Source organism: Fragaria vesca, linkage group LG5 (genome assembly GCF_000184155.1).
Source record: "Fragaria vesca subsp. vesca linkage group LG5, FraVesHawaii_1.0, whole genome shotgun sequence".
Classification (NCBI taxonomy): Eukaryota; Viridiplantae; Streptophyta; class Magnoliopsida; order Rosales; family Rosaceae; genus Fragaria; species Fragaria vesca.
In genome coordinates, this window is record NC_020495.1 from 16032677 (window position 1) to 16053485 (window position 20809).

At 38.7% G+C, this 20809-nt stretch overlaps 3 protein-coding genes across 3 annotated transcripts in view; 2 read left to right on the forward strand and 1 right to left on the reverse strand.

Annotated features, from left to right (window-relative positions):
* Positions 1-20809, forward strand: part of LOC101302558 (serine/threonine-protein kinase SRK2B-like) — a 31311-nt gene continuing 10502 nt past the window's right edge. The window contains exons 1-10 of the mRNA XM_004299865.1: positions 1-277; positions 349-423; positions 497-598; positions 690-743; positions 821-913; positions 994-1086; positions 2148-2252; positions 2344-2442; positions 3150-3898; positions 8122-8126. Of these exons, the coding sequence (XP_004299913.1) occupies positions 158-277; positions 349-423; positions 497-598; positions 690-743; positions 821-913; positions 994-1086; positions 2148-2252; positions 2344-2442; positions 3150-3467 (1059 nt within the window). The 5' untranslated portion in view covers positions 1-157 and the 3' untranslated portion in view covers positions 3468-3898; positions 8122-8126. The remainder of the gene's footprint in view (positions 278-348; positions 424-496; positions 599-689; positions 744-820; positions 914-993; positions 1087-2147; positions 2253-2343; positions 2443-3149; positions 3899-8121; positions 8127-20809) is intronic.
* Positions 4450-11592, reverse strand: LOC101301972 (thiamine biosynthetic bifunctional enzyme TH1, chloroplastic-like). Its single transcript, XM_004299863.1, has 9 exons — positions 11434-11592; positions 11276-11350; positions 10753-10828; positions 10587-10662; positions 7438-7572; positions 7150-7214; positions 6912-7039; positions 6180-6436; positions 4450-5319 (listed from the first exon to the last, which is right to left on the reverse strand). Exons 1-9 carry the CDS (start codon positions 11590-11592, stop codon positions 4788-4790), a joined length of 1503 nt encoding a protein of 500 aa, XP_004299911.1. The 3' UTR covers positions 4450-4787.
* LOC101301681 (T-complex protein 1 subunit epsilon-like) lies at positions 12757-16327 on the forward strand. Its single transcript, XM_004299862.1, has 9 exons — positions 12757-13079; positions 13483-13801; positions 13984-14332; positions 14521-14653; positions 14800-14852; positions 14980-15082; positions 15320-15486; positions 15576-15689; positions 15800-16327. Exons 1-9 carry the CDS (start codon positions 12881-12883, stop codon positions 15968-15970), a joined length of 1608 nt encoding a protein of 535 aa, XP_004299910.1. The 5' UTR covers positions 12757-12880; the 3' UTR covers positions 15971-16327.

Consider the following 20809-nt stretch of genomic DNA (forward strand, 5'->3'; position numbering starts at 1 on the left):
GCAAATACAAATAAAAAAGGGAAAAATACTTGCGTTTGAATCACATGCAAAGCAAACTGGTTTGATCTGGCTTGTTGATGAATTGAAAGGAAAGGTGAACAGCAGCAGGTTCAGCTCTGAGAAAGAAAGAAAGAAAGAAAGAATTTGAATCAGAGAAATGGAAAAGTATGAGCTCGTCAAGGACATAGGATCCGGCAATTTCGGCGTGGCCAGGCTCATGCGCAACAAAGAGACCAAAGAGCTCGTCGCCATGAAATACATCGACCGCGGCCTCAAGGTCCCCTCCCTTTTCCTTCCATCTTTTGCTTGCTGCTGCTTATATATCTATATTTATATATGGATTTGCAGATTGATGAGAATGTTGCCAGAGAAATCATCAACCACAGATCACTCCGCCACCCCAACATCATCCGATTCCGAGAGGTTGCTTTCTATTCTCCTCAAACCCTTTCCAAATCATATCAACCAAAAATTCACACCAATCTAAAATTTGCAGGTGGTTTTGACTCCTACGCATCTTGCTATTGTTATGGAGTATGCCGCCGGCGGAGAGCTCTTTGAACGTATTTGCAATGCTGGCAGGTTCAGCGAAGATGAGGTATCAATAACATCACACATCACAGAGATATAGAGAGAGAGTTTCGATTACAAATCCCCATTATATTTTGCTTTGTTCCTTTCTTTCGCAGGCTAGATATTTTTTCCAGCAGCTTATCTCTGGTGTTAGCTATTGTCATTCTCTGGTAAGATCACCACTCCATTCATTGTTTCTGCCTTTACCTGTCATTCTGCTTGTTCACATTTCTTGCTCTCTCTGCAGCAAATATGCCATCGAGATTTGAAGCTCGAGAACACCTTGCTTGATGGCAGCCCCGCTCCGCGCCTCAAAATCTGTGATTTCGGTTATTCTAAGGTTTATCTCTAAATTCAACATTAATGTTTCTTTGTTAATTTCAGAATTGTTATAAACACACATCAGCTTTGTTTTTATAGTCATCTTTGCTGCATTCACGACCAAAGTCAACTGTGGGAACTCCAGCGTATATTGCACCTGAGGTTCTTTCTCGAAGAGAGTATGACGGCAAGGTAACTTCAAACAAACTTTTTTCTTTCTTGTCACGAATAGCTTAGCTGGAATTGGGTCAAGGGTATCATCAGTTCCCCTGCTAACCAGAACACAAATCCTAATTTCTGCATCTAACTGATCACATATCTGACAGTCAATGCACCACAATTTGTTAAAGTAGTAACACTTCATTATTATGAGACATGAGTTTCTGGTTGCATCTACATCTTTAAAGCTATTTTTAGTGTCCCAGTGAGGGGTTTAAGACATTTAGTAGTAGTTTTCAGATGATTTGAATCTTGTAGTTATAAATTAGAGGCTGTATGGTTGTTTGAATTGGTGTCTATTTAACTCCGGTTATGTAACAACACCAAGTAAATGCATGGAACACAACTTACAAACTATAGCTTTCTATATAAAGGAAATTAACACTTCTCTCACCAATTTTCTGTCTAAGATATATCCAAATTTATTCCCATCAAATGTAGTTCAGTACTAAGCGATAGGGAATCATGATGGTAGCAGACATGTTTTGAAGGATTTGTAAACACAAAACATTTTTGCCTTTTTGTTTATTCATCTACTCTTTGAAGTTTGCAAGTTGTAGATTTGTTACAAGAATTTGAGACCTAATTGCAGTAGCTGGTTATGCTTCGCATCAATTACCAGGGTGCGGTTATGCTTTGCCATTGTAAACTAAACAGCCATTTATTTAGCTTTTAATATACTGCAATAGTAATTTTTCAGCTAATCTTAAATGTACGGTTCTGTTTCTATTATTTTGTTATTGAGTTGGTTTCTATTGAAAGACCAAAATTGCATTAGTTTCATTATCTTCTTCTATGTTGCTTAGCATATGCTAGTGATTTTCTATCAAAACAATGGAAAAATGCTATGTCAATAATGCCATGATCACTATATATTTCATATGATTCTTTTCTGGGGTGTAAAGAATATGCTCCTTTGCATTTTATATACGAATTCGTTATCCTTTTTTTAGAAGAGCAGAATGTGAAATGATATTCTACACTCATCTTAAACATGTTTTCTCCTGTCCTGATATTGGTTTCTGTTTATTCAGTTGGCAGATGTATGGTCTTGTGGGGTGACCCTATATGTTATGCTGGTGGGAGCATATCCATTTGAGGACCAAGAAGATCCAAAGAATTTCAGAAAAACCATTAATGTATGTTTGCCTTTTTATTTGACCTATCCTGACTGGGTTTACCTTTTCCCCTGTACTAAACTATATGGTTTTTTTTCATTATACGATGCAGCGAATAATGGCTGTTCAGTACAAGATTCCTGACTATGTTCACATATCTCAAGATTGTAGGCATCTCCTCTCTCGCATATTTGTTGCAAATCCAGCAAGGGTATGTTGCTGCCTTGGAACTTTGAATAATTTTTTGCTAAAAATGCTCGTGAATGTGTATAAGAATGAAAATTGGTGTATTTTTTGTGAAGACTAAATAACCTCTCAAATTATCCCGCACATAAACGCTTTTAACACACTGTTACTGCGCTAGGTTTGTTGTGGAAATGTTGAGGCCTGAAGTTGAATTCTTGGATCACAAATTAATTTTCTTGGTTCGTAATTGCTTTTACATAAATGTAGTGTATATGCTCTACAATCTTGCCTTGCTAAGAATTATTCTGTAGACTGCCTGGAAATAATTTTAATTGCCCATTTAACTGCATCTCTATTGTAAGTGTTGCATCACTTATTTATATCACTACCTTTGTCTTGACGATTTTGATATTCTGGCATTTGCTACAACTGGAAAGTCTTTTTTCAAATTTTGAAATATTTGTAAACAACAGGACACTCATATGCATATATAAGTAATAATTTTAGCCTGCAGTCTGAGTGTAAATAAATGAAATTAAAAAACTGTGGAGATATCAATATTCTGTAGGGAGAATGGGAGAGACCGACAAGGCCATGAGATCTTTTTGCTTGTTTTATACATTAACTAGCTCAAGTTTCTCAGCCTGATCTTTGATTCTATCAGTTAAGCACAATCTCTATTGTTTTTATTTTTAATCATGGTCCACTCAACTGCTTCAATTCTGTTTTCAGAGGATCACCATTAAAGAAATCAAGAACCACCCATGGTTTTTGAAGAACTTGCCGAGAGAGCTCACAGAAGCAGCTCAAACCATGTACTACAGAAAAGAGAACCCAACCTTTTCCCTCCAAAGTGTCGAAGACATCATGAAGATAGTGGAAGAAGCCAAAAATCCTCCCCCAGTTTCCCGGTCGGTTGGAGGCTTTGGCTGGGGAGGAGAAGAAGATGGTGATGCAAAGGATGAGGTTGAGGAGGGCGAGGATGAAGAAGATGAGTATGAAAAGAGAGTCAAAGAAGCACATCAAAGTGGGGAAGTACGTGTTGTCTGAGATGACCAATATCTGAGAAGCCAAGAAGGTTGGTTTTTCAGTGTCTACGTAGCTGAGAATGTTGTCAGGCTTGTATAAAGTTGGTTCTGTTCTGGGATGGTGCTTGAATAAACAAATGTTCGTAAACAGTGTGGTGCTGAGAAACATAGATGAGTTTGTCCTGCGACTGTGACTGTGGATGTATCAGTATTAGCATTTGTAGTTAAAGGTTGCGAGTGAGTTTGCCTTTGTTTTCCAGATTTAAGTGAAGTTGGGAGGATTGGAGGTGTAAAAGTGTATTAACAGAAATGGGTATGGTTGTACGGATGGAGGTTTGTTCAGTCAGAACATAAGATCATAACACATTTGTTACATATTTTATTCTGGTAAATGTTCTGTATTTGTTACTTTGTGTATCCTGGTTACTTATCCAGTTTGCCATGTTTTGTCTTGTACTTTTTGTTGCAACTGTATGGTATATTGTGTTTATTCTTGTGAGGTCTGTGATTGCATTTGTAGATGTTTGTGGTCTCTTGCCGAAAATAAAAGATAAGAACTCTTCCAGATAGATACAGGAAGCATAATATGTTGAAGCCAGAAAAATGCAGATACATACTTGTGCGAGGGACATTGAATCTCTCCAATAGTCAAGAGCAGTATAAAAATACAAATCGATAAACCTAGCTTTCATTTGCATATGTTAGTATGATGTAAGTTAGATCTGCACTGGATCCAAGGCTTATTTGGAATCCATCGACTTGGACATTCAGACATTTATAATTTCATCAGTCACATGAACACACTATCATTGGTAATCTTTCAAGGGAAGATCCAAATTGTTGTTTGTTTGAACAAGAAGCGAGTGGGGGTCAGGATGAGGTTCTAACTTTGGCAAAGGATTCATGGCAGATCTCAATCAGGCTTGAATATTGTGCAGGGTTTCAAAGAGAAGAGGGAGACACTTCTGTATTCTTCAGTTCTACTCAACAATATGCGCCCAAAGGAAATTCAATAAGATAATGTATAAATAATTGAACTTGTATCTCCACCCACTAAAAAATCACATGCCAAGAACATGGTCACCTATCATCAGAAATTAATTAGCGCAGAAAATCACATTATATCATCGCAATCCACAATGAAAAATATTACAAAAAGCAAACGTCCATGACGAGTAAGAGCCCATTCTGAGTAAGCAAACGTCCATACTGAGGAAGCTAACCATGAGCGCAGGGGTCTTTATTGTGCTGCAATATCAGCTTTTGTTTTAGGTACAATGAACTCATGGATATAGTAATTAAGGTCCTGATCTTTGCTGGAAGACCTCATCTGTGTATATCTTCACTTCACTACTTGTGTTGCCTCCGTTAGCAGTGCGCGCAACTTCTTGGTTTCTGTTAACACACATTCCCTATCAAACACTGCCGACACAACAGCAACACCTTTCAGGTTTGGTACACCAATTTGCATCACCGATTGTGCATTTGAAGCATTGATCCCACCGATTGCTACCACAGGTAATTTAGAAGCCAAACAAACCTTTTTCAGCCCTTCCAAGCCAATGGTGAGATTGTTTTCCTTTGTATTAGTTGGATATACACCGCCGCAACCAATGTAATCGGCACCCGCAATCCATGCTTGTTCTGCATGCTCAGGTGTCTTGCAAGATACACCAATGATTTTCTCAGGGCCAAGTAGAGCACGTGCAACATGGGTTGGCATGTCTGACTGCCCAATATGCACACCATCAGCATCACAAGCAAGTGCAACATCAATCCGATCATTTATTAGTAAACGCACTCCATGGGAACGACAAATCTGGACACATGAGTTGGCTGCTTCTAGGAAATCCCGTGTTTCAATGTCCTTTTCCCTGCAAACCAAGTATAACAAAAAATAAATAACAACAATAAAAAATTTGGCAGGAACAGCATATTTGTACTAACAAATAAATATGAATGAAAAGTCAACGTTAGATAGTAAAGATACAATTTTATTTAAAAACAAGAAATGTTTACAATTTAATCCAGAAGCTTAAAGACTAGATACCCTAATTGAGGTTAAATTAATTTTGAAAGAAATTTTGATTACTCTATTTTTGCCAACATATAAAAATGTTAGAAATGAGAGGTCCTGGGTGGCAGTTGATGAGTGTATAAAATAAAGCCCAAAACAATAAGCATATAAATGCATATACTTTTAATGGTAAATGCATATAAGAAGCAATTTCTTTCTTACTTAAAAAGCAAAAACCAAAATATTGAACAGTCACTTTGTTTTGCTTCCCTTCGTTGTTCCCCAGTTGACCACCAAAAAAAGAATTAAAAAATGGAAAAGGAAATACAGAGATTAGAACAGGTTAATAACCAGTCTCTGATAATATCTTAATCATAATTTATGGGCAACATTTGTGAGTTGAAACCAGAATTTGACTCTACAACGGAATTTTGGCATCATATGTATTTCACCTGTCAGACATATTAAGGGCCGTGGAATTAATTTGATATAAAACTTCATAATTAGCACTCTAGATGAGATAGGAAATGATGATAGAGCATACAAGAAGAAAACATCAGCATAAGCACAACACTGGGATTACATGTATAAGATGCACACTAATACATATAAATGGGAGCAGCAGTGCACTAGTCACTTGTAACATGTTATCATCCAAAGCAAAATGTAACATCGTAATCCACCTTTGTGGGAAAGTACGTATCAGCAGAAGCAAACCTTAGTTGGACAATGGTAGCACCTCCTTCTACGGCAGCTCTAACAGCATCTGAGATTGAATGGCCCCACTTTCTATTCATACCCGAATCTGTGACAGCATACAAGAATAGATCACTTGGATTGAATCTGACTTGTCCAGCAGACTTGTGAATGCTATTCTTAAGCGTCATTAGGTGATCAAAGGGGCCTTGGGGACCATTTCCAATGAAAATATCTTTGCTGTAATCCAAGGCAGTTTCAACAAAGCACTTTGCTACCTGTTTTTAACAATAACAAGATAAGAGATTTAGTGGACTGAGACCAAGACTTAGGCAAGGAGACATTAATAGGGGTAAGGGAAGCATAATATGTGACTCACAAAAGGAGCAAAAAATTTCAAGCATATCCTTACACATAACATGGTGTAGATCACTCACAAAAAGAAAAGAAACTTGTAAAAAGAGGGAAGGGAGTAGGGAGAAAACAGAGAGGAGATTAATTATTTGTATATGAGTCTTTGACTAGCTTCAGCATTCAAGCAAAATCGTCGACACATGCAATTGACCTATACAAAAGATAACCTTGCAAGGTTGTAATATCTTCAGTTAAGTAAATTATCCAAAAGCTACAACTAGAGTTGAATTCACCGAATGGAACTCCTCACATATCTCTAATACTGGATCAGAGTATGCACTCACTCAACACCAGAATAAAAAGATATAATCTGTATCAAATTCAAATATAAGGAGTAACCTTAACAGACTCGAGCATTGACAAGCCTTTTGCCAGTTCAGCTGCAATACATGATGCCAAAGTGCAACCCGTACCATGAGTATTACGAGTATCTATGCGTGAAGAGCGCAGCTCATATATGTCCTCACCTGTGATATATCAATGAGAAGTATTGAGTTCCTGTCAAATATGAACACAAAAACTTATAAATAAAAAAATAGTGTCATAATTGCTGATGATTTCCGAAACCTATGCTCACCATCAAAGAAGATATCAACAGCATCCAATGAATCAGGAAGGTCTCCACCTTTGACAAGGACATTTCTAAAAGCAGAGAAATAGTATTTTAACACACTATTCTATAAAGTTCAAGAAAATTTAATTATAAGAATTTTAATTTTTGAATAACTAAGAAACACATCCAACGGTTGACCGTTGAATGATACTGACAGGATTATAGTAACGGCAACATATATAAGAAAGAAGAGTTTACAAATCAATCAACTAGGAATGAACTGAGGATCTCAAGCTTGTTCCAGTAACTAACCGTGGGCCCATATCATGTAGTAATTTTGCAGCAGAGCGCATGTCAGAGACTGTTAATATTTTAAGACCATCCAGTAAAGCAGACGCCTCTTTTAGATTTGGGGTTACAATGTCAGCAATAGGAAAAAGCTCCTCTCTGCATGCAGGAACAAGAAAATTACAATTATTTCAAGAATTATCTGCTGTTTCAGAAGCAAATGTGAGACTGGGCTTCCTCTCTGATTGAAGGAAAAAGAAAGAAGAATAGAAATGAGAATAAATCATGGCCAAGACCTAAACGTGAGGCAGAACCATGAAGAAGCAATTCAAGAGCAGTCAAGATGCCAAAAAAAAAAAAGGTGAAGAAAAGAACTTTATACCAGTGTAAGGACGACTGACTAGCATCTAAAGACTATAAATGAATAGCTGTTTGGATGAGTATTATTGGCAGAGCTGTTATTGTCAATATTGCTATTAAAATGATAATCCATGCAACCATTTAGCTAGTAACAAACATGTTCATGCTGACAAAAACATAATAAGAAAAAATCCCTAGGAGCTCTCACTCAAAACCTAGCGCGCCTCCACGAAAACAATTCTCTCTCCTTTTACTCTTCTCCACTGCCTCCCTTCTCTCTCAACTACATGGCATCCATTGACAATATAAATGCGAGCTTCGGTGCCTCTCTGGCTCTGGCCGACAGAGGCAAAGCTCCTGATTTGGGTAAGGTCGGTGGAGGGTCGGAGCATAAGTCCTCTCTGTTAGGCAAACCTCTCACTCGCCGTCCTGCTTGCCGGCAGCGCCATTTCGTGGTGGATTCGGCAGTCTTAAAATCCCACTTTCTCCGGACTTGGATGGTTGAACGCCAATTTAGGGTTCAGGAAAGGGCTGAGAACCTCTTTCTCTTCTCCTTTGATTCGATCCGTGATTGTAACAAGGTCCTTAGAGGCGGGGTGTGGTATTTTGGTCGCACACCAGTGGCTCTGGAAATCTATGATGGTATCTGTCCTTTTGTGCAGGTTCCCATGAAGCATGTACTGATGTGGGTAAGGGTTACTGGAATCCCTCCATTGTATGAAGTCCCTCGCAATTTCCAATTGGTTGGTAACCTCTTAGGGGGTTAAATTGATCATGATAAGAATGAGTTTAAGAACAGAGTTGTTCGTATCTTGTTCTCTCATGACATCTCCAAACCGGTTATCATGGACCGCAATGTTTTCTTAGAGGATTTGCTGAATTTTCATATGATCATCTGAAAGGTCGCTGTTCTCTTTGTGGTCTTATTACTCATGCAGGTGTCCGTTGTGAAGAAACACCCCTAGTTGATCAAACTACTGCTAGGGTTTTGGGTTTTACTGGCTCTTCTTCGAGAAACCCTAGTGGCAATTTTGCTTTTGCTGCTCGTGCTTCTAACAAGTCAATGTTGCAATCCTTGGCTCCGTCTTCCTCCAATGCTCCAAAGAAGAAGAAACCAGTTATTTTAAGTGAGAGATTAACAGCAGAAGGTCATGTGAATGGTTCTGATGCTCCAGACCTCGGGGTAAATGGCCTGGAAATTAATTTGGAAGCTCCCAACGAAGTGGCAGATGAGAATGACTCTATTAATCCTCCTATTGAGGTGCAAGAGGAGCCGGCGATAATTGATGCCCAGTAGGTTGACATTGAGGTTTCTGCTCCTCCCAGGAAACGTGTGTGGGGAAATTACCCCCTCCCCCAAGAAATTCAAGACCATATTGGGAGGTGAGATTTTGACACTTCAACCTGAAGCTCTAGCTTATTTGAAGAGACAAAGGATGACATGCCTGTGACTTACAAAAGGAAGCTTGGTCGCTCTCTTGGCAGCAAAAGTAAGAACCCTAAATCAGGGAAGAAGTCTGCAATGCCTCCATTGCGTATCACCCTTCCAACAGCCTCTGGTGATGATGTTAGCCCCTCAGACAGGGGCAAAGGAAAGCTGTAGCTTCCTTGCTTTCTTGCCTAGCAATAGAAATTAGGAGCTAAATTTTCTACTTCTCAGTACTTCTAGTTGTACACTAAGTTCGTTCTCTAGGTGACTAGGTTTACTTTTCAAAGAGAGTTAGTGGATTTAGTTTTTTAGTTTCTATTAATCAGGCTCAATAACTGAGCATATCTGTTTGCAGTGAGGGTACCTGCCAATTAGTTTGTTAGCTTACCAATTGATGTACGCGCCATCTGGCCATGGATAAGTAATGAAATTATTATTTTCAAAAAAAAAAAATTAGCTTAGTAACAATCAACTTGGTTGGTTGCAACTATTCACCAAAACAGCATTGCAGAATATGTTTTATTTTGTAGAACTAAGACATGAATATTTCTTAATCTATTTAGTGATCAAATTAAGCAAAATCAAACATATTCTACACATTTAAATAACCACAAAAGAGCTTAGTAGTAAATGAGTGACTCATTCGTTGTATTTCCTAGCAAGGGCATGAACAAACATGTTTCCCTCTCTGTAAATTCGCTCTAAAAATCAACCTTGTCAAAGTAGGCAATATAATGCCTCCAGCTAATGATCCTATAACGAATAGTGTAAAGATCATCTTCTTTTTGTATTTCAAAAACTAAATCTGATTTTGTACTAAATGTTTTAAGTCTACGTTCAAATGTTATTGTGAACTCAATCTAAAGAATAACCAACCAATATTAATAAGGACACAAATGCAGATATTGTTTCTTGAAGAAGTGACAAACTCAAATTTTGTCAAAGCTAGGAACTTGGAACTCTGATAAGAATAAATAGGTATGTGAATTAGTATGGTCACTTGACATGTTATGGGCTCTCTTAATAGATTCACATGGCTACATTTTTCAGTTAAAAATGAGAATGAAAAATGCTCGACATAGAAAAGGTGAATTAGCCATTCACAGAAAAAAGGGTTCTAGAAGGTGACTACCAAAGCTTAGATAGGTGAAGATGTAATAAACATGACATTATGTCCATTCATACAACTTGGCAGTGTTCTTTCTGTATTTCAGCAAAAGCTGCCATTTTAGGTTATGTGAAACACTAATTGCACGGCCCACAAAAAGAGCCGAATGTACTCTTTGCATTCAGAAGATGGTTTGAACAGCTTACAAACTCCATTAAATAAAACCAGATGGCATTGATGATTTTATTCAATGTTGATAATAAAAGTTTGGCATACCTGAACCCCGCTATAATGGAAGGGCCAGCCAGTACATCTCCACTTGTAGATACCATAACAGGATCAACCACTAAAGCTGCCTTCAATGACATCTCCAATTCAGTCAAAATGCTACTAGAATGACATATAAACAGTAATACGTACAATCTATAGTAGAGCATCATACCACGAACTGGGTACTCCTTCAGATGCTCATGAAGAATTTTGACTATGCCTAAAGAAGGTAGCATGCCTGTTTTCACCTAGGAATTTATATATCATGAGCATAAACAAATTAAATTCAGTAGAAACACATATTTAACAAAGATATGTTTGAAAAAGAGTCGCACCTCAAATACACAGGACCATGAAAAATAATTTAACATGTGTGGGCTAGTCTCACTCCGACATAAACAATCCACGGAGTAAATGCATAGTTAAAACTCCTACTTGAAATTGCAAAAATCAACAGCTCCTCCAGAATCGAGGGACCTCAAAGTGTTATTCAAAAGTATGACCAAGAACATATAGACGGAAATGACTCAGTTTCCAAGATATACGAACATACACTTATAGCATAAAACATGAACTTATTCGTTTTAGTTGACCTCAGCAGCATGAGATCAAAATGCTTTTCATGTCTCAACAAACCAGAAATACGAGTTTGAAGCTTTGAAATGCATATACATGGTATCTTGTGGTTGACTTACCACATGAACATGCATGTCAGACAGCACAGACTTGAGTTGGTCTGCAACAAAATCCTCAGAGACAACGTTGACACCCTAAACAAAAAGGACATACATAGATTGGTTACATTATAGTACATAACTGATTTGCTAAACTATGTTGGGGATGAAACAGGAACCTGAACACCAGCGGTGTTTTGTGCAGTGAGAGCGGTTATGACAGTGGAGCAGTAGACTCCGCGAGCAGCACAAGCCTTAAGATCAGCTTGGATTCCGGCACCGGCACCGGAATCGGAGCCGGCAACGGTGAGAACATGAGGAACCTGCTGCTTGTGCATCTCCATGGAGATTCTGGGCGCAAAGTTGTGGGAGACAAGACAAGGCCAAGAGAAACTCAAAGCCATCAATCAACCCACTTCCCAAATCCAATTTATTATCTACCAATTTCTTCCAAAACCCTTTACGGCCTTCTATTGTTCCAAGGGTTATTTACAATTAACTAGAAGGGATATCCTGTAGCAATCAATGTTGGTTCGAAAGCAGTGGGTGGAGGATTGAAATCAATACCTGATGGTCATACGTTCGATTCGGCTCAATTGCTTAAATGTCAAAATGCTTATTTCTCTGTTTTGCATATTATCAACATCTTCTCTCACGTTAGGTGTTCCTCTTCTCTTCAACAAACTTCCTCATATTTGGGAAGATTTTGGTTGTTTGTGTTGAGAGAGAAAACCATTTACAGCAAACTCGTAAATTTTAGAGAAAGATTTGAGAAATGATCATAAAATCTCTAAAATAGAAAATATGTTGGAATTGGAGAAGAAAAAAGTATTAACTTTTGCTTTTCCATTATTAGGAAATTATGGGAAAGCTGATATTATTCTACCTATTAAAAACGACGTCAGTGATCAGGTGGTTTGGTTTGGTCTAATATTGTCCTAGCTGACTCTTTTCTCCTAGTCCATTAACCGGTTGTTGATTGGGGTGCACAAATTCGGCATCCGGCAATTCAACCTCATAAAAGTTTTGGAAATGAGCGCGTCCCTGTGGATGCTGGAGATTTGTGCTTTATATGTTCATTTTGCGATCGAGTTCTGAAACAATGGATAATTGCCTGCAATGTAGGGAGATATATGCTGTGTGGACTAGGCTTTTGTACATGTTTCATCTTCAGGCTCCTAATCTAGGCAACACAAGGCCACCGTCGTCACTACATGAAACCCTAGGTTTCGCTAGTCGAGATCGCTCTGGGAAACACAAAGATATTTTTTATTTTATTTCTTGGTGAATGAAACACAAAGACTTCAGTTGTATAATAACTTCAATTGTTCATCCTTCATCCTCATTTATCTATCTAGAAATCCTTCGTCATCACGGAATTACTAGATATGTAATTGGGCTCAGCTCCTGGGATCAAATTCTGGCCCAAGGAAGCCCATTAACAAACACCTCATATAGAAGACTCCGTAGAAGTAGAACCCAGCAGTCCCAAACCCTAGTGGGACGCTTTAAACTGAAAGAGAGAGAGAGAGAGAGAGAGGGAGAAGATCCTAGACCTAACCAGACGACGAAGAAGAAGCACTTCACTCTTTAGTGGAAGAGTGAGTCGAGCACAGCAGCGCATCAATGGCGCTGGCCTTCGATGAGTTCGGCCGGCCGTTCATTATCCTCCGGGAGCAGGAGCAGAAGTCGCGATTGCGCGGCCTCGATGCTCAGAAGGCTAACATTGCCGCCGGTAAAGCCGTCGGCAAAATCCTCCGCACCTCGCTCGGACCCAAAGGCATGGACAAGATGCTCCAGAGCCCCGACGGCGAGGTCACCGTCAGTAAGTTCCTCTCACTTTGCTTCGTCATTTCTCGCTCTTTGCTTTTGCTTGAGATTTAGGGTTTAGTGGATTGGGATCTGTGTTGCTAAGCTTTTCATTTTTAGTGTTTTAGGTTTCAGTGAACTGCGTTAGCAACAAGAATCATTTTAGCATGTCATTGTTAGTTTTGAGATTCATATGCTTTTCTGAGCTATTGGTCAGTCTCTGATTGCCGGATTTGTCCGATTTTCATTACCGTCGGAACTGTGGCCATGGTTGTTTAGGGTGAAGCAGCGACTTAGTTGACTGCTTTTTAGCTTGATTGAGAAAGTTTTTGCTGATTTGTGCTTGTGCAGTTTCGATTGGTTTTGGTTATGTTATAGGCTTTGAGATGTTCTTATACGTTTGATATTTCTCCTTTCAGCAAATGATGGCGCCACCATCTTGGAGCAGATGGATGTTGACAATCAAATTGCAAAGCTGATGGTTGAGCTTTCGCGGAGTCAGGACTATGAAATTGGCGATGGGACAACTGGAGTGGTTGTGTTGGCCAGTTCACTTCTGGAGCAGGCGGAGCGGCTCTTGGAACGTGGTATTCATCCCATTAGGGTTGCTGAGGGATATGAAATGGCATCCAGGATAGCTTTTGATCATTTGCAGCATATATCGAAGAAATTTGAATTTGGAGTGGAAAATATTGAGCCTTTGGTTCAGACTTGCATGACTACTTTGTCATCAAAGATGTGAGTACATATTCTTAGGTTTTTCTTTCTGCTTATATGCCGTGCTGTGATTTAGCCATACTTATGATCTGTTCTTCGCCACCATCCTACATGATGTTTATCATGATAATAGCATGAATAATCGTTCTATACGTCACTGGTTATATTGAGTTGAATGTAATATTTTCTCATTAATTATGTAGAGTCAATCGGTGCAAGCGCTCCCTTGCTGAGATTGCTGTCAAAGCAGTTCTTGCTGTTGCTGATTTAGAGAGGAAGGATGTGAACCTTGATTTGATCAAAGTAGAAGGGAAAGTAGGTGGCAAGTTAGAAGATACTGAGCTGGTTTATGGTATTCTTATTGACAAGGATATGAGCCATCCACAAATGCCCAAGCGAATTGAAGATGCAAAAATTGCTATCTTGACCTGTCCCTTTGAGCCACCGAAACCAAAGACAAAGCATAAGGTTGATATTGATACAGTGGAAAAGTTTCAGACTCTACGTGTGCAAGAACAGGAGTACTTTGATCAGATGGTTCAAAAATGCAAGGTAATATGCCTCCTATCCTTGTTGGTTTCTACCATCAACAGCTTCCTGATTTTCATGACTCCAACTTCTTACTATTAGGAGTTTTCTCTGTTTTCTATCGTAGACTTTCTTGGGGAAGGGGGTTTCTCTTCTTATTTACTGTTTTTATCATTTGATTTTGATTCACTTATGGATACATTGAATTGCAGGATGCTGGTGCTACCTTGGTCATCTGCCAATGGGGGTTTGATGATGAAGCCAATCACCTATTGATGCACAGGAACTTGCCTGCTGTTAGATGGGTCGGTGGTGTTGAGTTGGAACTAATTGCAATAGCTACAGGTACTTGGACTTTTAGTTTTTTAATTTTTTTCTTCAGCCCGTGGAGACTGTTTCTTTGTGTTTGGATAGAAAATATGATTGTTGTTTCTGTCTTATAATATTGTTACCTGCTTGCCTACAAATTGCTGACATTTGTGTATTTGTAGGGGGAAGAATTGTGCCTAGGTTCCAAGAGTTGACACCGGATAAATTGGGGAAGGTATAACTCTCGAGGAATATTTTCCATGTTCTGTTAAACAATCTCACATTTAGGTATTCATTATTTCTTGTGTATGTTTTTTGTAAACGTAAGAAAATCTAAATGTTTCTTTTTTGCTTCTCAAAAGGCTGGCTTGGTTCGTGAAAAATCATTTGGTACTACAAAAGATCGAATGCTGTACATTGAACACTGTGCAAATTCAAGGGCTGTAACCATATTTATCCGCGGAGGTATGATTCTATCGTACTTCTATCTGTTTGCTTGTAAATCTCAATTAGTTGAAAATGTTGTCCTTAAGATAAACCCTTTCTGGTAGCATTTAATGTATGGAATCGTAGAGTGTATGATATATAGTGTTAGCAGATTTTACATCAACCAGTTTGTTCTTATGTACTTTTTTTTCTGACAAGGGTCATCTTTAAAGTTATATTGTTCTGATGAGAGATTTTGGTGTTTTGATTCATTAGGTAACAAAATGATGATAGAGGAGACCAAGCGTAGTATCCACGATGCTCTGTGTGTTGCCAGGAATCTTATTCGCAATAATTCTATTGTCTATGGTGGTGGCTCGGCAGAGATATCTTGCTCTGTTGCCGTAGAAGCAGCTGCAGATAAACACCCAGGAGTTGAGCAAGTATGAAGATAATTTGTCACTCTTTCCCTTGCATTTTCTTTGTATTATTAGTTATGTGTTGTGACAATGAATCTTTCTTTTGTCCACAGTATGCTATCAGAGCATTTGCAGACGCTTTGGATGCTGTTCCCATGGCACTTGCAGAGAATAGTGGCCTTCAACCTATTGAAACACTAAATGCAGTGAAGTCCCAGCAGATTAAGGTAAATGGAGCTTGCGGTTTGAATTTATTCTGAATTTTGCAGTCTGTATGTTGTTAACTTCAGCCTTTCATTGTAGCATTCAATTTTAATTGTTTTATTTTGGTATGCAGGAGAAAAATCCCCACTGTGGAATAGACTGCAATGATGTTGGCACTAATGATATGCGTGAGCAGAATGTGTTTGAGACTTTAATTGGAAAGCAACAGCAGATCTTACTCGCCACCCAAGTTGTCAAGATGATACTTAAAATAGATGATGTTATCTCCCCCTCCGAGTACTGATAGTTTGGCTTGATAGGTTGATGCTTGCTTCATCTGACGAAGGAATTTGTGTAATGTTTCTTGCTTTTTGGTTCAGAATTCATTTTGAGCGACTTGGACCATATTGCTTCACTTGAGGAAAACTGTTTGCTTGTAGATTTGGAGTGGCTTTCACTGATATAGTAGCATTGTCACTCCCCTATCTTAATGGATTGCTTTTTGTTGTACACTCTTGATAGGTTTTTGTTTACTAGCATCCATTCATTAACCATTTTCTATGCTCGTAGCAGATAAAAGTGTTGCATCTTACGAGAATGCAAATGAAGAAAATGTGGTCTGCTTTAAGCTCTCTTGCCCTGTACTGACCCAAGTGTTGGCCGGATTTGCTTTTAGATTCACTTCTGGTTTCGTAGGTCTTATTTAGATGGATTTCATCTGGTTTCAAAGGTCTTTTGTTTTTTGTTTTTGTTTTTTGAAAGTTTCATAGGTCTTTTTAGCTGCAATAAGTATCCTAAATCTTCCTCTTTGGGGATAAAAGATGGGGTATGTCTGCTGTGCAGATCTGCATTGTATGCAGACTGCTTGGCCAGCCACACGCGGGGCACGTGATGACGTTTTGCCAATGTTAACCGAGTTTCTCGGGTTTCCCCCAAAACGTGACCAACCCAGTCTTTTCACTCTTAGCTCTGGCTCTAATGTTCTTGATCTCCAATTGTGTTGTAACGTCAGCACATCCTCAAGAACCCTCAGCTCGTCGACTCCATTGTCAAGAAGTCCGGTGTCTTAGAAGAGGATCGATCTATGCATCAAATTACTGATTTGATTTGGAAGAGTAAATCAGTATATGGGTTTGTTTGCTAATAATGGTAAATTCGAAGCAAGGAGATGGAGGGAAGCCTGCAGGCTGCAGCTTTCCAAACACTTTTCACTTGGAAACATGAAGCGAAAATGTAATGATTACCTCTTGAGGAGTTCATGGAGCATTTGCTGCTACAAGAAGATAAAAGCCTAGCTGAGGCTTAATTTCTCATTAACCTAAGTGCTAACAGTAACCATGAAAGCCATTTTGTGGCTTTGAAAACTCATTATGATTGCATCATATCATCCATACACGAGCTTGATCATCATATGTACATGGCCTGGCAAAGACCTGTGGCCTTTTACTTTGAATCAAAGAGGCATTGAACATGCCTACCAGCAACCAAGCAATTCGAAGGCTCCCGAGTGCTTAAACATGACAACCAAGGCTTCAAACGTGCATTACCAGCACCATCAACATTTAACTTGAATAAACTTGCAGATGACTTAATCCAGTACATACTAATAGTAGTAGTAGTAATCCTGGATTTCCTAGTAATACTGTGTTATTTGCAGACATCGACTCTTTAGCAGCATCAATAATCACCTTGACGGTCAAAACAGTTTTGTTTCTCCATTTCCATAAATATCAACAGACAGAGACAAAGATGGTACATTTTCAGATTACCATAGCAGGATTTCTTGCAATGAGTATTAGGAAAAAACCAACCATACCAGTCTAGCTGCATAGTCCTTGAAATAGAGTCGAAGCATACGATATGTCTCCACACTCCCTGAGCAACCGGACAATCTCGAAGAAGGCGAGTAAGAGTTTCAGGTAGATCATGACACACAGGGCATGAACAATTTGTAGTCAACTTCCTTTTGCTTCTTTCCACATTAGTGAGAATCGTAAGAAGCCAAAAGAAAGTCTTCAATTTAGGTGGAACAGGAAGTTTCGCACAGAGAAGTGACCATTGCTGGTACCTTTCCAAACTAACTTGTCAGGACCAAATCCCTCCAAAGTCCAAACCAGTAGGTATTTTTTGACAATTGTATTTATGACATCATCACTAAAGTGCAAATAAAGTCCATCAGATGTCCAAGTATCATTCCAGAAATTAACAATGGCTCCATCCCCAATTCGCCAGATTAAACCTTTCTCAATTGAACACCATGGAGAATACTTCTCCAAGTGCTAGAGCTCCTAGAAGGAATTTGTATTTCTGGTGGAGAACGTTGCTCCACAATCCCCCATCACCTTGCCCCACCCTATCTTAGCAAGCATTGCCTGATTCATTGTAGGCATTGCCTTAAATCTTTGGCAGCTGTAGGCATGCCTAGTGGATTGCAGGCTTGGATCATTGTAGCAAAGATGAAATGATCAAAAACAACTCACCATCTCTTTTATATGGCCAGGCCAACCATAAGCACTACTAATACAGTTGAAAAAGGCTGTACCTAGTACAACATCTGAATTGTCTACTTAACTTGCCTCAAAATGGAACCAACTTTATTTACATTCCAAGCTTTGCTGTAGGCACTAATTAACGAGAGAACAATAAGTAATAGAGTTAGGCTTCATACCGTTTCCGTTGTGCTTCATTTTTTTTTTTGAAGTGTGTTCCTCCATCTTCACAATATTTTCCGGCTTTGTCAAAGGCCTCAATTACAACGTTATTGTAACAATAGTTGGGGTGAAAAACCTTTTCACCATAAACTCCATAACTATTCTCATGCTTTCTTCCTTCCCCATATGATTTAAGGCCTGGCTTTACTCCCAGCAGCTAAACTTCATCATATCACCTCGCCATCTTATATATCTGCCCACTTTTCTCATACTCGTAAAGGAAATAAATGGATGTAAAAACATCAGGAAGGCAACTGCAACTTTTTTCATATCTCAGTGAGTCCTCCATCAGTTCAAACATCTAAGCTATACCATATCTATCGATAAGAGAATTGTAAATAAGTGTGTTACACCAAATTCCCATATATGACACCTCAGAATGCTTGAGTGGTAAAATATGCTTGCAGAAAGCTTTCATAATAACTTGAATGACAACAATCTTTTAACATAAACCGACAAGCCAACTATCTCCCCCAACAATGCTTCAGATTTCATAAGCAACCAACTATCCAACCATCTAACCAACAAAAGGCTTCATACCTGCCATCCAGCTATCTAACCAACAAAAAGTTCAACATCCTGCTACCATCAAAGAATGATCCAAATTCACAGAAATAACTGCAGACTGAATTAATAAAGTACCATTGGATCAAAAAATTACAACAGCACCCAACTTATTGCAGAACCATGCATCTCCTTCCCTAACTTACTGGCTCCAATGAGGGAAGAAGCACTAATCCCAACAGTAAATGCATTTTGAGATAAACCGACAAGGCAACAACTTCAGTACAGTAATGCATTTTGAGATAAGCCGACAAGGCAACAATTTCAGTACAACAAATGCATTTTGAGATAAACCGACAAGGCAACAATTTCATGAGAGTAAATGCATTTTGAGATAAATTGACAAGGCAACAATTTCAGTACAGTAAATGCATCTTGAGATAAACCGACAAGGCAACAATTTCAGTAAACTGCCCACAACAATGCTTTAAATCTCAGAGGCAACCTTTAAGGGGCAATTCCGACCAGTCTTTAATTTTGAAACTTTCAAATGGCAACCTTGATGTTACTTTGTAACAATAATTGTGGGGCTGACAAAACCCTCACAGAAATTGGGCCAGGACAACATGAAACCCGATCAAAAATGGTTCCTCAACCCCGTAAAAGGAGGGAGCACCAATATTTTGAATTGAGATTCCAGGCATGTCACCGACAGAAATTGAAGGGGCTAATCGAGATGATCAAGTGGCAAAACCATTGACATCTGAAACCCGCCGCCGCCGCGAATATATCTGAAATTGAATCAACGAAAACCAAAATCAAAATCCTAGAAGAGAATCAAAGATCGTTATTGTGAGATTCAATTGAATTGCAAAGACGATTACCGAAACCAAGATGAATCAAACTAGAGAGAGAAAAGAAAGGGGAAAGCTTTGCAGTATTACCTTGGCACCGGAGCGGCGGTAGAAACCCCAAACAATTTTGAATTTCAAAATTGAATGAGATAGAGAAAGACACGAACCGGAACTTTATTTATACTTGAAACCCCAATATAACGGCTTCCTACACCTCTCTCTCTGCCAATCAACCTGCAACGCGTGTCTCTCTCTCCCTTCTTTGTTCAAGGGCACGCCCGTCTTGTTTTTCAAACCTACATTTTTGCATCGGTTTTCCTATCTTACTATCAAAATTTTGTTTAGGACTGTACTCACACAGTACCTAACTCTTTCATATGCAAATATTACACTTTCCGTGCACCTCAAAGATACACAAACAGTGTCACAATGGTTTGTCTGTTGCACACGTATGTGCATGTTATACATACAACTAAAAAGTTTGTCTGTTAGTGCAACAAGGGTGGTGTGTTTTGTAAAATTTACCCGCAAAAACAAATATGTATGCTAACCACATCCTTATTCACATAGCATACATACTTGTTTTTGCCCGAGTCAAATTTGCCCGGAAAATTTGCCTGCACACCCAAGTATGTATGTGAATAATATGACTAAAAATCCACCTGACCACTATTTTGAATAAAAGTTGATGACCTGTAATTTGACACCTCATTTGGTATTAGAATTTTGTAATACATTTTAATGTTTGTAGCATCACTCTTTGAAAAAAGTTAAAGACCCTAGATTTTTATACCAAATTCTGATACCAAATGATGTGGCACGCGTCTTGTAGCATTATGCTTACAACCAGATTGATAAGGTGGAATTTTTTCATTTGTTCATTCTCTGAAATTATACTTAGTCTAAAATTAAAATCTCTCTTACATTTTATAGAATCGCGCATCTATGGCTTCACCCATACCATATCAGTGCTCAATTAATTTCTAGACCTAATCCCTCTCTCTCTCTCTCTCTCATTCCTTTTTTAATTTTGAGAACTCAATCATATATCTTTCTGTTTCAAATCCTACAATC